General features: G+C 35.0%; 1 protein-coding gene across 9 annotated transcripts in view; it reads right to left on the bottom strand.

The window, feature by feature from the left end:
• MON2 (MON2 homolog, regulator of endosome-to-Golgi trafficking) overlaps positions 1–16,063 on the bottom strand; it is a 103,716-nt gene that overhangs the window by 25,262 nt on the left and 62,391 nt on the right. For all 9 annotated transcript variants that reach the window (XM_070271834.1, XM_070271830.1, XM_070271831.1 and 6 more), the window contains 7 exons: positions 15,488–15,589; positions 14,019–14,129; positions 13,015–13,190; positions 10,910–11,072; positions 9,178–9,471; positions 7,193–7,391; positions 3,053–3,681 (listed from right to left, as the gene is read on the bottom strand). In XM_070271834.1, coding sequence (XP_070127935.1) covers positions 3,053–3,681; positions 7,193–7,391; positions 9,178–9,471; positions 10,910–11,072; positions 13,015–13,190; positions 14,019–14,129; positions 15,488–15,589 — 1,674 coding nt within the window. The remainder of the gene's footprint in view (positions 1–3,052; positions 3,682–7,192; positions 7,392–9,177; positions 9,472–10,909; positions 11,073–13,014; positions 13,191–14,018; positions 14,130–15,487; positions 15,590–16,063) is intronic.

Here is a 16,063-nt window from a genome sequence, read left to right as displayed (position 1 = left end):
GATACCTAACACCATCTTTCAGTATTTGGTTATTTTTCTCAGAAATAGTAAATGGGGAACTTGAACAGCATTTAGCCTAAAAAAATTCTCTCCTGACTACTTCTATTAGTTTTACTTTCTTCTTTATCAACCTCTTGCTGAGTCTTAACTCTTAGAAGTAAACAAGCAGTAATTACTGTGCAAACGAGATAATTATCTTAAGTGGATTCTTCTATTTTCAATGACTGAAAAAGAAGAAAAAGTCTGTGGGGATATCTTAGAAAACTAATTATCATACTTTCTCTGGAAATACCTTAGCACTGAATAATGACTTTGACTACACATTTTGATTTTCAGTGGTCCTTAATAATAATAAAAAAAAAACTAATAGTTTTATAGTTGACTTATAAAGTAATTCTGGGATCTTAAAATGCATAATATGGAATTGCTTTTTTTTTTTTTACAACAAACTCCATCTAAGAAAAAGTTATTACTGACTTTTCCTCAGTATTCTGAAGCGTGCATATCAGAATAACCTATAGTATGAACCTGGTAACAGATCTTAGTCTAAAAGCGGAGAATCAATACGCAATCTGGACAGTATTTCTTATTAGTCCCTGAAAACTGTGTATGTGAAAACAAGAAACTGAACATCTAACCTCTGACATGGTTCAAGGTTTCTCTGATTAAGTCATTTAACAATAATTCATGTAGTGCCTACCATGTACCGAGGCCTTTGCCAGAGAACTTGATGATGGAGACAGTAACAGCTAACATTTACTGAATGGTTAACTGTGCCGGGCACAATGCCTTATAAATAGTACCCCAGTTAATGGGAAAAAATTGCAGATTTATTATTTTCATTTTATAGATGAGAAAGCTAAAGTACAGAGAATCAGAAACTTGCCCTAACAAGTAGAAGACAGAGCTTCATGGCACAACTCCAAGGGTACCATTCACACAAAATGTGATGCTGTCTCCTGGAGTACCACTCCAGCACCCTTGCTGATGGAGGCAGAGACAGGATCCGGCCATCTGACTTTAGGAGGTTTATCAATAAATAAGACAGATGCAATCTCCTGATCTCAGAACTCAGGGAAAGCAGATAATCAGTCTCAGGTCCCCCATGCATGCCAAAATATCTTGCCCCCGCACCCCAAAATCAATTAACATAAGTAACTAAGTCAATTTGGTTGGGAACTAGTGATTTGAAAACCAAGAGAAGACTGTAACCCTGGAGCCCTGAACAACATAAACAACATAATGGTGAAAACAGAAATTTCATGGAAATCTCAGAAATTCAAAGGAAAATCAGAGTTTTCCCTTCAGGAAGGAAAATATCTTTCAATCAAGAAAGTGTTTTGTAGGATAGCTTATAGTTTACAGATAAAGTCTGAAAGACAGTAAATTTTGCTTGTGAAAAAACTCTCTGACACCTGTGGGGGAAAATATAAAAACGCTCTTCCTGATGATAAAATATGTTAATCTTTCTCTGCTAATTCTCTGAAATATTAAAGACACCATATGTTTGAATCATATTCAAGTGTTATAAAATATCATTTAGATAATCACATAAGTAATAAACAATAGCTACAGTGAAAATCTGTTATGCAAAATGATATCAATTTTGTATAAATGAACAACAGTAAAGCTTCCTGAGTTCCAGACTGAAGGTATATGTTGCTTTCAAAGCCATTAAAAGTTCACAATAAATTCCTAGTAATTGGGATGAATGATTCTATTTGCTTTCTTAATTGCTAAAGCAGAGTTTTTTAAAAATAAAATTACATACTTTTTTCCCTTGAAAAGAATTTTTGGTTTTTGTTGTTTCTTTGTTTATTATCCTCTACATACATAAAAACTTGAATTAACCAGCTGAATGAGCGTTCTAGATTAATGGCACCCCACAAGGCCTGTGCCTTTCTTTTCCGATAGAATAACTTTTCCACTCCCCTCTAGGGCAGTCTGTAAAGGAACTTACATGTCTGGTCAAACAAGGGGAAAAAAGTAATTATTGACAGGCTACCTTTTTTCCTCACTGAAAATAAAAACAGTTATTTTGATTTCAATTGTGGAAAAGTGATACCCCTACAATAAATTTTTTTAAATGTCAGATTCTCTTACATTTTAAGTTTCTACACAATTTGCTTCCCTGCACAAGGCAACGAGGGTTAAAGAGATCAAGCACGACTGCACAGCTAGACCTCGCCCACAGGCGATCAGACCATTAGGGGTGGTGGAAACCGTCATTTTTCCTAGGAAAGTTTTCATCATTCCAGTTGGATATAAGCAATCAGTTAATAAGAAAACATGATTTGCAGCACACAAGTGGCTACTGATAACACGTGTACTCGGGATCTAGCTCCAGTCCACTTTTATTAGAACGGCATTGCTACCATGCTGGAACCACTGGCTCTTCAGTTGGCATTTTTTGTTTAGCAATTTGGTTGTTGTAAATTGTGCTAACAATTACCTTGACAGTTTAAAGAAAAGAATTCTTTGATATGATCTGCTCTCGCTTGCTAATTGGGATTTGCTCAACAATTTTTAGATGTTTGTTTTAATTTTTTTGTAGTAACAAAATACATAGGTAAAAATATGTCTTTTTAAAATTTATATGAGAAAAACTTTATGAATTTATTCTTTTTTTTAATATAGGCATCCAACAATGCCAGTGCTAAATTTAAGTACAGATAAAGAAAATCAAAATGCAATCCCATTGCATATTGATTTCTAATTACAGAAGTACTTTACCTAAGTTGTCATTCCCAAAAGTATATCCTCTTATGAAGAGTTGCATGAACAAAGCAAAAATACTGGCAAATAGAAACAAGAGGACGTGGGCAGTTTCTTAAAGATTCTCAAAACAAACCAGAATTACCTTTTCAAATATATCAGAAAAACCCAAGTTTTTAAAAGAACTGGATCTTTACGATCCTGAATTTATCCCAAAGTATGCATACACAAGAATCTTGATGATCCAGAATTTATCCCAAAAAATATACAGCAAAATAAAAAAAATTCCAGAGACCCGTACACATTACTGCGTAGACAGCCACTAAAATTCGATTACCTTTTGGAGAACATCTAAAGCTGTAAGTACAGCTTCCTGTAAACTTGTCAAAACTGCTTCAGTATAAGATGGTAGAATGAAAGGGGATGCATCTGAACTTATTGGGACTGAAACAGCACTGTGCAATATGACTCCCAACTTTTGTAAGTCATCCATGTTGAAACCAGTTTTTATGTGTTGGTAGAGAGCCGGAAATATCTGAATTAAAGCTGTAAGAAAAGGCTGACTGGGAATGAAAGTTAGCTTATCAAAAGTAATAGGAGGCTTAGTGCTTTCAGATCCGATTCTATACCAGGTATTCCATGCAGCCCACCAGAGATTCAAATCTTCAAGCTCATCGGTAACTATGGGTGGCTCAGAGCTACTGTATCTTCCAAGTCTTTCTCCAATGGAGTCTGTTCTTACGAAGGGCCTGCTCAGGCCAGGGCCTGATATGGACCCTATAAGGACAGGCACAGGTACATTAACCGCAGGTGGTGTCTCAGGCTTATCTGAGTCTCTGACAGGGGACACAATCTGTAGAATTTCCTGGAAGCTTTTCAGCGCAGCCAGAGATACTTCATTGTTTTTGCTGAGCGCTGCTGACTGTATGTGGTCAAGAAGAACATCCCATGCTCTTGAAAAATCTCCTGTATTAGGAAGAAGAAAAAAAAATCTATAACCATAAAAGTAATCAAATTTTCGCTTACTATTAGATAGTTTAAAGTCTATTTGCTTTATTTTTCTGCTTAAATTCCTACAGAACTAGAACAAATATGTTTAGGCACTACCAATGTGAATTAAAATCATTAAAACCCAAAAATCCAGTAAAAATTTTTTTTTCAAGTATAGGAACAAAGGGCACCAAGAAGAGGATAGGATGATGAGTATGTCAAACAATGTTTCGGTCTTAAAACAAAACTCTGTAAATACAGGTACACATGTTTATACAACTTCCTAGTACTTCTGCCTAAGAAGAACAGAATAAAAACTAATGAGGGTGAAAACAAACTTTTCAGTAACATCTTTAGTCTATCCATCTACCTTTATTTATTTATTTTTTTTAAGGAAGATTAGCCCTGAGCTAACTACTGCCAATCCTCCTCCTTTTGCTGAGGAAGACTGGCCCTGAGCTAACATCCACGCCCATCTTCCTCTATTTTATACGTAGAACACCTACCACAGCATGGCTTGCCAAGTGGTGCCATGTCTGCACCCGGGATCCAAACTGGCGAACCCCGGGCCGCGGAGAAGCGGAACGTGTGCACTTAACCGCTGCACTACCGGGCCAGCACCTCCACCTACCTTTATTTAATGATGAAGTAAGATATTCTCATTCTTAAGCATATTGGAAATGTTATAACAGTATGACAGATGTTTTTTATAGTTCTAAATGTTTAAAATAAAGTATATGTAATACTCCATAAAATTTTAAGTTTATACTTTGGTTTTCATATTTAAATAATTTTATAGTTGCAGAATTTGCTTAAACACTTTTAGTGAGTTACAGAAGAAAATGCACCACAAAGAATAGACTTTCCCTTTACATGAGTCTAAATTTATTTCTGCCACATTAAATTGAGTCTGCTGATCCACCGTCAGCAGAGCATGAGCTGAATGGTAGCTGATGATTCCACTGATCAATTCAATCTCTTGTTCTACTCCTGTGACCAGCTAACTATGTTCATAATGAAGCTCTCCGTAGCCAGGTGTAGTTTGTCTCTACAAAGCCCAGCAAATATCATCTTGTTCCTAAAGCAATCCGTCCCAAAGTCTTTGTTAACAGCATGGATTATTCCCCATATACTGGGATTGAAACAGTGCAAAAATCAGAGGAATTGGTATTTTCCAAATCAGGATAACATAAGTAGCCTATGAAATATGTAAATGTTTGAGCTTTAAAGACTTTCTCTCCACAAAGGCCACAAATGATTAGTTTTTGTTAAAGGTATAAACTCCCGGGCCTGAGGAAGCATTCAGTTAACAGGAAAGCTGGAAGCAGGTGTGGTATGAAACAGCAAGCTCTTCTCTGTCTATATGGGACCAACTGTAGAACACCTGCCCAGTTCATGCCTCTTCCAATCTACACTGTTCTTCATTAAAAATTTAGGTATAATTTACATACAACAAAAAACACAGATTTTTCTGTAAACTATTCAAAGAGTTTTGACAAATTACATTTAAAAACTATCAAAACAGCAAAACAAATACTTCTGCTTGTTGCCATCCCAGTTCAAAGGTCAGTGAAACATTACATTTGCCAAGCAGAATGGTGACCTAACCTGAGATTCAGAATATTCCACATCATTGGAAAAAGCCCCTGCAATTCCGCCATTAGCATGGTCTATGTCTAGAAGAAGTCCTCTTTCTAAAAGACTAGGTATAATTATCTATTGTACATGGTTATGTTAAAGTAAGAACCTTATTCTAAAATAATAATAAAAATCATTTCCTAGTGTTCAAATTATAAAGTTACCAAAATTACATGAACTGCCTTATGTTTCACTTACAAAAATCTAAACGTATGTCTATTAGTTCTTAATTTTTAAAATAAAGTTACTATCATGGAGGTATTTAAAAATGCTTATTTTATCAAAACTCAGCAAACATACAGTTAAGATTGGTGCATTTCATTCTATGTAAATTTTACATGAAAATAAAAAACTAAGATTTAAAAATATACATATATAAATATACAGAGAACTCTAAAGTACACACGAAGGACTCATACAAAAATGTCTGTGGAGGGGCCAGCCCCGTGGTTAAGTTCACACGCTCCACTTCTGCAGCCCAGGGTTTCATAGGTTCCGAACATGGGCGGGGACATGGCACTGCTCATTAGGCCATGCTGAGGTGGCTTCCCACACGCCACAACTAGAAGGACCCACAACTAAAATATACAACTATGTACTGGGGGCATTTGGGGAGAAAAAGCAGAAAAAAAATGCCTATGGAAAGAGTAAAGATGCTTACACTTTAACATAAAGAGAAAAAGAAAAGCTAAATATAAAATACATTTCAAAAATAACATGTACAGCATGCTCATAGTTACGTACGAAAGTATTTCTGTTCACTTTTCTCTACCTCCCCTATCACCACCACCAGAACTGAAGGTATTATAACCTACACCAGGGTTTCTTAGTCTCAGTACCGTTGACTTTCGGGTTGGGTAATTCTTTGTTGTGGGGGTTATCGTATGCGTTGTAAGATGTGTAGCAGCATTCTTTGCTTCTAGCACATGTCCCTCCCTAGTTGTGACAACCCAAAATGTCTCTGGACATTACCTAATGTCCTGTGGGGAGGCAAAATTGGCCCTGGTTGAGAAGCACAGGTCTGCACCAACAACTTCCTAACTCATCTAGTATCCTGCCACCCTTCCTTGCTGCCATGCCATTCCACACATCCTACCCAAAGTGATCTTTCTGAACTGCTTATCTGATCATGTCACATCAGGGATTAAACCCTTTTGGTGGTTTCTATTGCTCTTAGGATGAAGTCCTAACTTTTGAACGTGACCTACAAAGTTCTGCGTGGCCTAGCCTCTCTACCTCTACAGCCTCATCTGGAAGCACACTCTTCTTTGTTTTCTTCATTCCAGACCTTCAAACATGCAAGGGTCCTCACTTTCCCCTTCTCCTCAATCTTCTCCCATCTCTTTCACTCATTCTCTTTGCCTATAAGGCTCTTCCCATTTCACCTTACCCTTGCCTGATGAACTATGACTTACCCTTCAGATCTCAGGTAGAATATCACTTTCTCAGGGAAGCCAATCTGGACCCCACTGACCCGGTCAAATATCTCTTATAAGCTCACAATGCACCACTTCTTTGTAGCATTTATCATTGTAGCAATTTTGCATTTATATATGTAATTATAGTTTCTCCCTCACGCTCATGGTAGCAAGGACAGTGTGTTTTTTGCTCATCATTGTATCCCCTAGAGACTAGTTCACAGTAGGTACACATTACATATTTTTTCAATGAAACAAATAAAAACATGTATACTTCTGCACACACCACACATAAATACAGACTGGCAGTTAAGATGGATTATTCTTAGGAAATAGCATTGTATATGAATTTTAAAAGACTCTTCTGTATTTTCCAAATTTCCTTTAACATGAATTACTTGTATAATCAAAAAAAAAACACATATATATACCTAAAGGTTGGAGTAAATATCTTCTAGTATTGAAGATTCTTGCTACTCCAGCCAATGTTAAAACCCATGTCTCAGCCCATTGCTTCTCTGCTGTGTCCCTTGAATGATGAATGAGAATATTGCCACCTCCAGACTCAATCTTTTCTTTGTCTGCAGTGGTGGAAGACTCTCGAACTCGATCCAGTAGATGAAAGAGAACCTGAATATTTATAAAAAAGCATATAAAAATTATTGATAACACAGCTTAAGTAATAGCCTAAGAAATAAGGAATTGTTATAAAAAAAATTATACCTAACAGTCTGATCAATCCCATACATCAGAGGAAATTGACCAATAGAGGTATCTTTATATGCTTAAGTTTATCCTTAAGGTCATGGAATATGAATAATTAAAATAAATTGAATAGAATATCATCTAAGACTTGTTGAGTTGAGGTGTCAATGGAGCATCTATGGGGTAATGTACAGAAGGGAGTGAAGACAGAGAGAGGGGTCCAGGAAAAAATATTATTATGGGAGACATCTGGATAGAGGTTACAACTGAAGCTTCAGCACTAGATGAGGGTGCTTGAAAAAAATCAAGCAGAAAGCGGTTGGGACTTGAGGAATGTTTACAATTAAAGGGTACATTCAGAGGAAGGAATAGAAGCAAAGAAAATAAAATAAAAATTGAATAGAAAAGCAGGTGCATGCTGTGAAACAGAAGCCAAGGGAAAAGAAATTTCAAGAAGAAAATAATCAACAGTATTAAATGCTACAAAAAAAAATAGTAGAATAAGGATTGAGCATAGTGCAAAAGACTTGGCAATCAAAAGACTACCTGTAGCCTATGAACAATTTCTGTGGTTCTCAAAATAGAGCCAGCAGCATCAGCATCACCCAGGAGCTTCATAAACATGCAAATTCTCAGGCCCCAAGGGGGGTATCAGAAACTCCGGGGGTACAGCGGTGGTGGCTCAGCAATCTGTGCTTTAACAAGTATTCTAGGTGATTCTGTTACAAACCAATGGTTAAGAGACTCTGAAGTAAAATAATCTGGAAATCAACTTACAAGGGATAAGAAAATGCAGGGCAGGTGAGAAAGAAAAAAATCACAAGAATTAGGCAGCAAGCTTAACAATGAAGCTGTTTGAAAGGAAAACAGGAAGCAGAGAAAAATATCAGTTTGTTTTCTGAAACAGGAAGGGACACTCAAGCATGTTTCTGATGAGGAACAGTTAGGGGATGGAGTTGAAACAGAAGACACAGGGCACCAAGCCTTCTAATTATTTTTATTAAGGAACATATATTATCAATTTTTTAAAAAGACATTTTGGGGTCTTTTTTATTAAATTGAAAACATTGTTAAATACAATTAAAGTTCACTATGCTGTCTATTGTCAAACTTACTGATTTCAAAAATTCACAAAAACAGTGAAAGAATTATAAATAGAATTTTTTTCAAATGGAAAAGATGGAACAAAAAAAGAGAGCCTTTTAGCAAAGAGGGGACCCTCAATAATAAGCTGCTGATTTTGTAAGAAAGTTTAAAAAAGATGACAAGAAAGAAAAATTGAAAAATGAAATTGTGTATTTAATGAAGAAACATGTAAAATTTACAATTGGAGGTTACTTCTGTTTGGTCAGAGTCTGCAAGTAAATTTCATTATTGTTGATATTCTTTTATTTATAAAATTCTCATTTGAGTATATTATTTGAATTACATGTAGTGGTTGAGCAACTCCTGGTTTTACAACTTGGGAAAACAGGGGAAAAAAGAGAAAGGCTAAGGCAGAAATCAGAGACAGATTAAAAAATGAGGCTTTTAATATTTAATTTGTTCTGTGTGAGGAGCAATTTAAAATACGACAAAGCTAACATTTTCTGTTTTGTCAAATGCAGAAATGCAAGGAAATTCTTTAAAAACTAACAGGAACGATTTTAATTTAAAAAGTATATAAGCGTGTCTCAATTAAAAGCCGATACCCCAGGCTATTTCACAGTACCTTCCAAATAACAGTGTGCCACGTTGAATGCTGTAATAACGTTCCATGTGCACCAATTGTTGAAAACAGAGTCTGCCCCGCACTCTTCCTCACGGCAGGACGGGGGTCCACACACAGTTCACCCAGTTTTGCATAAAGACAGAGCCACAAGCAATCGAACGGTGGTGCAGGGTGGAAGGGCCGATTTAAAACCACTCCTTTCTCTTCCGCCTGCTTTTGCTGTGCTGCCTCTTCCTTATTTAATTCTTTTTCAATAATTTCTCCTCTTTGAAAAAAATAATCTGAAATATTCCACTAAAAAGCAAAGTAGAAAAATATCACCGTATTAACAGATTTTATTTCAAACACGTAAATAAATATGCAACACATGGTTGTTTTACCTTTCAGAATAAAACTTTTTTTAAAAAGTACTTCAAAAATCCCTAGTAGAATGGCTATGAAAACATCTCTTCCTCTGTTAAGTGTCTCTATCTGATTTCAGGAGAACTGGGGGGAACAATCTTGTGCTAAAATTAATATTTCAAAAAATTTTTATTATGAAAAATTTCAAGAACATACAGAAAAACGGAGAATCCATCATGAGATACACAGAACCTAGATATAACAATTGTTGACATTTTGTCATATTTACTTTCTGCCTATTTTATAACCGCTACTAGATAAAGGCTTTAAAAAACATAACCATGATACTATTATCACCCCAACAAAATTATTAACAATTCCTTAATATCACTTAATATTTTGTCATTTATACGAGAGCAATTACTATCTCCAAACATATCTTCTGACTTCACTCTCAACCACAGTAATATATGTGAATTAAGGAGTATTATGTCAATGGTAAAAATGTAGAGAATCCAATACCTGTGAACATAGACATAAAATAAAGGGGATGATATCCAGCAGTAATTCAATCAACAGTGAATTAACCAACGACTCTTTGGGAGCAATTCTATTCACAATATGCTTACGTTTTTCCCATGATCAAATTTTTATGTAAAATATTAAGTTATCTAGCTTGTGAGGGAAATTTAAGTCTGACTTTAAAAACTTCTAATATACATTTAAAATAGTCTAAATAATTGCCTTTAAATAAATTTATATTGGGTACAGCTCTCCATACGTTCACTTCATGTAATATTAGCAATACTCTAACTTAAATTTTATTACTTCTATATTCAAGATGAGTAAAATGAGCTTGAGGTCAATAATTTAACAATTAACAAGAGGCAGACAGAATTAAAATACATGTATACCTGTTTCCACAGTCTAGGGTCTTCTACTATCATATGCCATCTACTAATAGCTAATAATAACTCCTATTAGCAGTATTGACAAACTACAGGACTGTGAAATGGTAAAGCCTTTTACTGAAGCTTTATTTACATGAAAATGTTGCTACTAAAATAATATTGAAAACCAATTAAACTTCAAACTAGAGTCAACTGACTACTTCTGTGTACTATTACCTTTTTACTAAATCCTCTCATAACAAACCTTGTAAAAGCCAAATTTCAGCTCAATATATCAAAATTATTCCAAATAATCTGCTATTAATGAATTATTTTTTAAATGATGTCATTTAACCCTTCATGCAAGATGTAAGTTTAATACTTAAAAGACGTTTAAACAACTCCTAAAGAGCCAAAAGCATATTTGCTTGGCATTCATGCTCAGCTGCATAACAGTGACTCCTAAATATTCTCATAAGAAAGGAGGCAATGACACTTACTAATAAACCTATGGAAGTTAAACTAATATTAAGTTCTTGGTTATGAAGTCCAAAGCTGCCGGCAACATCTACAACTATCTGCAGGCAAGTGCAAGGCATTGTTGGTAGAAAATCTGTCACAACCAACTGAAGACACTGGAATGCAGTTCGTATCAAGGATTCTCTGAAAAAACAAAAAGAAAAGAAATTCATACTTAACGCATTTAAAAGACGTGTAAGTAAAAATACATACCTTACAATAATTTGAACCAAGCAAAATTTTACTTTAAAATTAGAACAAGAAAATCTTTCCTAACATAGATCCAATACTTCAACATTTACGTAAATGTAAAAAAAGATATGCTCACTTAAAAAATTAGCAAATAAAAATAAAGAAAGAACCTCTCAAGCATAAGAAATAAAAAACAGTAACTTTTAAAAGAGGAAAAGAAAATATTTATTAATGCCATATTATTTATATTTTCCACCAAGTAACCTAACAAAACTTAGACATTGAACGAGAAAGGGAAATTGGCCACAGCTACTTTCTCACCACTGTACCCCAATAACTAGGATTGTGCCTAGCACATGTGAATACACACAATTTACTCAGTGAATGAAAATGAGTTTCTCATTCTTTCATATTTATATCTTATTTAAAATTCTACATCTAGTCTGTAAAAGAAAAGAACTGAATTTCAGATGAAGAGAATAAGAAGTATTTGCCTTTGGAGAGAAATTCTGGTGGTGAAAAATAATAATGAAAATGAATTATAATAGCTAACCCTTATTGAGTGTTTACTATGCCACATACTTTTAAGTGTTTTACAGATATTAATTAATTTCATCCTTATAACAATGCCCTATTTTATACATTGCATTGTAGGTTGGGAGAAGAAACCTCAACTTGATTTAAGCCATAGCTGATCTCCCTCTATTTTAATCATCTCAATATTTTGTAGTATTTAAGTAAATTTATTACTGCAAATATTTAAGAAAAATTAATTTTCCATAATAGTCACAAGAATCTCAATCATGTAAAATTCCTAGTCATCAAAAGAAGACAGTATGAGTCCTGCTACAGAATTACAGTATAACCAAATGTCTGCTAAATCTATTGCAATGTCTTACCTTAAATTTTAAAAGTCCATACATTTCCCCCAAATTTACACTTCCATCTGTATTCCTTATTTCGTTCATAATACCCCCATCCACTAAGCTGCCTAAGTCAGAAATCTGGGAGTCATTCCTGATTCTATTTGCTGTTTCTCCCTTTGCCCCAAGAGTCAATCTGTTAAGTAGCTCAAATCATCTCCTCCTCTCTATTTCTAGAAAGTACTGCAGACTCTCTCATTTCCCATCTGCCCATGCTGCTGCCACAGTGATACATATCAAATGCATATCAGATTACATCATTCCTCTGCTCAAAATCCTAAAATGCCTCCCAAATATATTGAGGATAAATTCAACTAGTTTGTAAAAGCACATAAGGGCCTTCATAATTTTGGCTCTGATCCACTCCAGACCCACTCCACTCTCACCGGAGTCCTATTCTTTTGCAGCAGAACAAACTACTCTCTTACTAGGACCCTACTATAGGGCTTGTTCCTTTTCCATAGGATTCTACTTTTAGAGCAGGAGCTATTTATCTGCGTAATCAGAATAACTAGTAAGCATAGTATTTGGAAGACACTAGGCACAGAATAAATGTTTAATAAATGAACGAATGACAAAAGTCTCTTAAAAGCAATTTCTTGAACTTCTTAATATATGCAGAGAAGTCAAGTCCTAGATGTTAATTCACACCATACCAAATATTTAACAAAACAAAACCCAATCTTTAGATGTGTTACAAAATTCGTTAGACTGGTGCATTTATTTTATTCTAAGAACCTTGTATTCTTGTATAAATGTCAAATAAACAGCAATTTTTCCATCCTTCCAAAACAAGGGTGAGCCCTAATAATTCACTATGACCACTCGGAAGTAGGGTTAAGAAAAACTATTCTAGACCTTAGACTTAAGCAGGAAGGGCATGCACAAAAAATCACCACTACCGCAAGATTTGAGGATGAATTCTCTTTTTATGTTTTATCACCTTTTGGATGTTCATTTGAAACACTTACCCTTGATCATTTCTGATTGCTCCCATGACTCCAAGCGCCAATGGCCATCCAGGCCCAAGACTGTCTCCCTGACTCTGCAGAATCTGCAGCACACATTCTAATTGCTTGAGTCGGATATCTGGATGATTAATGCTGGACATCTCCTTTAACGGGTTCAACAAAAGCAACTGCAGCCTCTGAAAGGGGCGAGAAACTAATTAGGAAAAGAGGCCCCAAAAGACAGGAAGGCTTTGCTGCTGCGTTTTAAGTTTAAATTCATCCCTACTCAGACTGTAATGGTACACAGAAACTTTTCTATTAAAATAAACACTAAATATGATTTCTCTAACAGTAATCAGAATAGATTTCTTTTGTCCTCTGTCTTTTTTAAAATAAGAGAAAATAAAAATTAATCTTTAACATGTTAGATTTCAAGATAAACGGAGAGTGACTTTATGTTAAAAGATATTACAGACCCATATAGAAATGAATCTCACTAAAGGAAATACATGCATATATATCTAGCTATATTTGCAGAGAGGGAAACAACTCCCAATTTCTAAAATTACCTTTCACATATATTTAATATATATAACGTGTATTTAAATTTAAAATTCTCAATACTCCAAAAAAGTGAATAAGTATGATAGACGTTAACAAAGATGATATAAAACCATGAGATCAACATGTTGGAGAGTAAAAAAGCACTTTGTTCTATTCCTTTCAGCATCTGAAAGCACTTGCTTCATTTTCAACTTTCTTCTCTCTAAGGATTCATTTATTTGGTTCAGTGATTGAACAAACATTTATTAAGCTTACACACTGTGCCAGGTATTAAGCTGGAACACTGAGGATATAGACAAGAGTTTTCTTTTAAAAAACTTAAATTGTAATTGGAAAAAAATATGAAATCACAAAAAATTTAAGCTCTATAAAGAACATAGATCTTTTCTGTTCATCATTCTATTCCATTCTTTTTTTTTATTCTATTCTCTTTTCTCTTTTGAGAAAACGAGTTTTTTTACCTGGTTTTGTGAAAGTGGAGGATCATGGTTAAATGTTAATCCTGCTTTAATAAGTGAAGTTAAAGCTTCTGCTCCCCATTCTCTCATTCGAGAGTTTGGATGCTGGCAGACCTGCAGGTACACACATACGATGAACAAAAATTAAATATCTGATTTGTATACTTAAGCTATGTATCATACATTAATTTCAGAAAATAAAAATTAAAACACTACAGTTTCTGTTCTTTCACATTTTGAAAATTTTATCAAATGTTCATCAACAAGCATTGAAGAAAAATATTATATCCAAAATGTAAGTAAGCTTACCTTCTGAATAAATGGCAAGAGGAAGCAATAGAGAGACAGAAGATAAAAGATGAAACTAAATAAGTCACAGACAAGAAAGCACTTCATAAAAGTAAATGATGTCACCAGAGTCAACAAAAGCAGCAAGCTGATATCACAGTTCCTAATTAGGTCCACCCTCATAACCAAATACTGTGCTAAAATTTTTAAAACTTATTTTTTTGTCATTTGATGAGAATGTCCATAATAAAGAAATCTGCATACATCCTTTAATTAAATCATAAAAGTAATTCCAATAAAATGGAAAAATAAGAAAAACACAAGCACTTTTTTTCCTTATTAAGAATAATACCTTTCTCATGCTACTAAAATAATACAAAATGATCATGGTAACCTAAACTGCACAAAAACACGTATACTGACGGAAGCAGCTGTTATTAAGCAGCAGCTAATTATTAAGAATCATTCCATGGGCCAGCCCAGTGGTGCAGCAGTTAAGTGCACATGTTCCGCCTCTCAGCAGCCCCGGGTTTGCCGGTTCGGATCCTGGGTGTGGACATGGCACCGCTTGGCACGCCATGCTGGGATAGGTGTCCCACATATAAAGTAGAGGAAGATGGGCACAGATGTTAGCTCAGGGCCAGGCTTCCTCAGCAAAAAGAGGAGGATTGGCAGTAGTTAGCTCAGGGCTAATCTTCCTCAAAAAAAAAAAAAAAAGAATCATTCCAACTTGAATACAAGAGAATTCAAATCCAGATACAATTCCCTGGCACTGTCTCTAATTAATGCTAGCAAAGAGGTTTTTCTCTTTGCAGAAGAGCTACCTCAACCACAGGAAAGGCGTCAAGGAGCAGTGTTGACTAACTCTCAGCCCCACCTGCCTTTAAGTTTCAGAAGCAGCTGAAACTGAGGTGCTCAGGAGACTGTGAAATAAAAGAAAGGGGTCCCAAGCTAAAGGCTGAAGGAGACTTTACCCATTTTCAGCCATAAAAAGCAACCTATTCTTCTTCACCAAAGCGATTACTGTAAAACTTTAGTCCCTGATAGAATATACAGATATAAGCACAATGAAAAAAAAAAGTTAATGCTGATTTTTCATATAGTTATCCTGAGTCATTAGTTCACTGTGTATGTCTTTATTCTTAACAAAAATGTAAATACAATAATTAAGAAAAAGAGGTTACCTCAAGTAGATGGCCAGTTAGAGGTCTCCATAGAATTTCTATTCGGTGCATGTTAACTAGACCAGTTTCTAACAATTTGGCAACAGCAAAAAGAGATGGTTCCTAGAGAGAAAACATACTGCATTTTGACACTATAAGGAGAATTTGATACTTCAATGTAAATAAGACTGAGAATACTCTGAAGAGCATGACTATAATTTGTATGTGATTAGTTAGTATAAAGTCAGCAACAAATATAAAAAACTTTAGTTACCATGAGACAAGCTTTTCTGCCCACCCTCAAGTATCCAGAATAGCTCCTAACTGGAAAATTTGGTTAGGAAGAGAACGTTTTAGCAGGAAAAGAGTAAAACTTCAAAAACTATAACAGAAACAGAATGGCTAGTCTTCGGACCAGAAGGAAGAATTCTGGTATGGACTGAAGCGTGTTACCCCAAAATTCGTACATTGAATCCCTAACTCCCAATGTGATGGTATCTAGAGATCTGGCCTAGAATGGGGTAACTAATGTTTAATGAAGTCATAACTGTGGTGCCCTGATATGGTAGGATTAGTGTCCTTATAAGAGGAGACACC

The sequence above is a fragment of the Equus caballus genome, chromosome 6 (genome assembly GCF_041296265.1).
Source record: "Equus caballus isolate H_3958 breed thoroughbred chromosome 6, TB-T2T, whole genome shotgun sequence".
NCBI lineage: Eukaryota > Metazoa > Chordata > Mammalia > Perissodactyla > Equidae > Equus > Equus caballus.
Note: the sequence above shows the minus strand (reverse complement) of the source record. Positions and strands in the feature narration are given on the sequence as shown.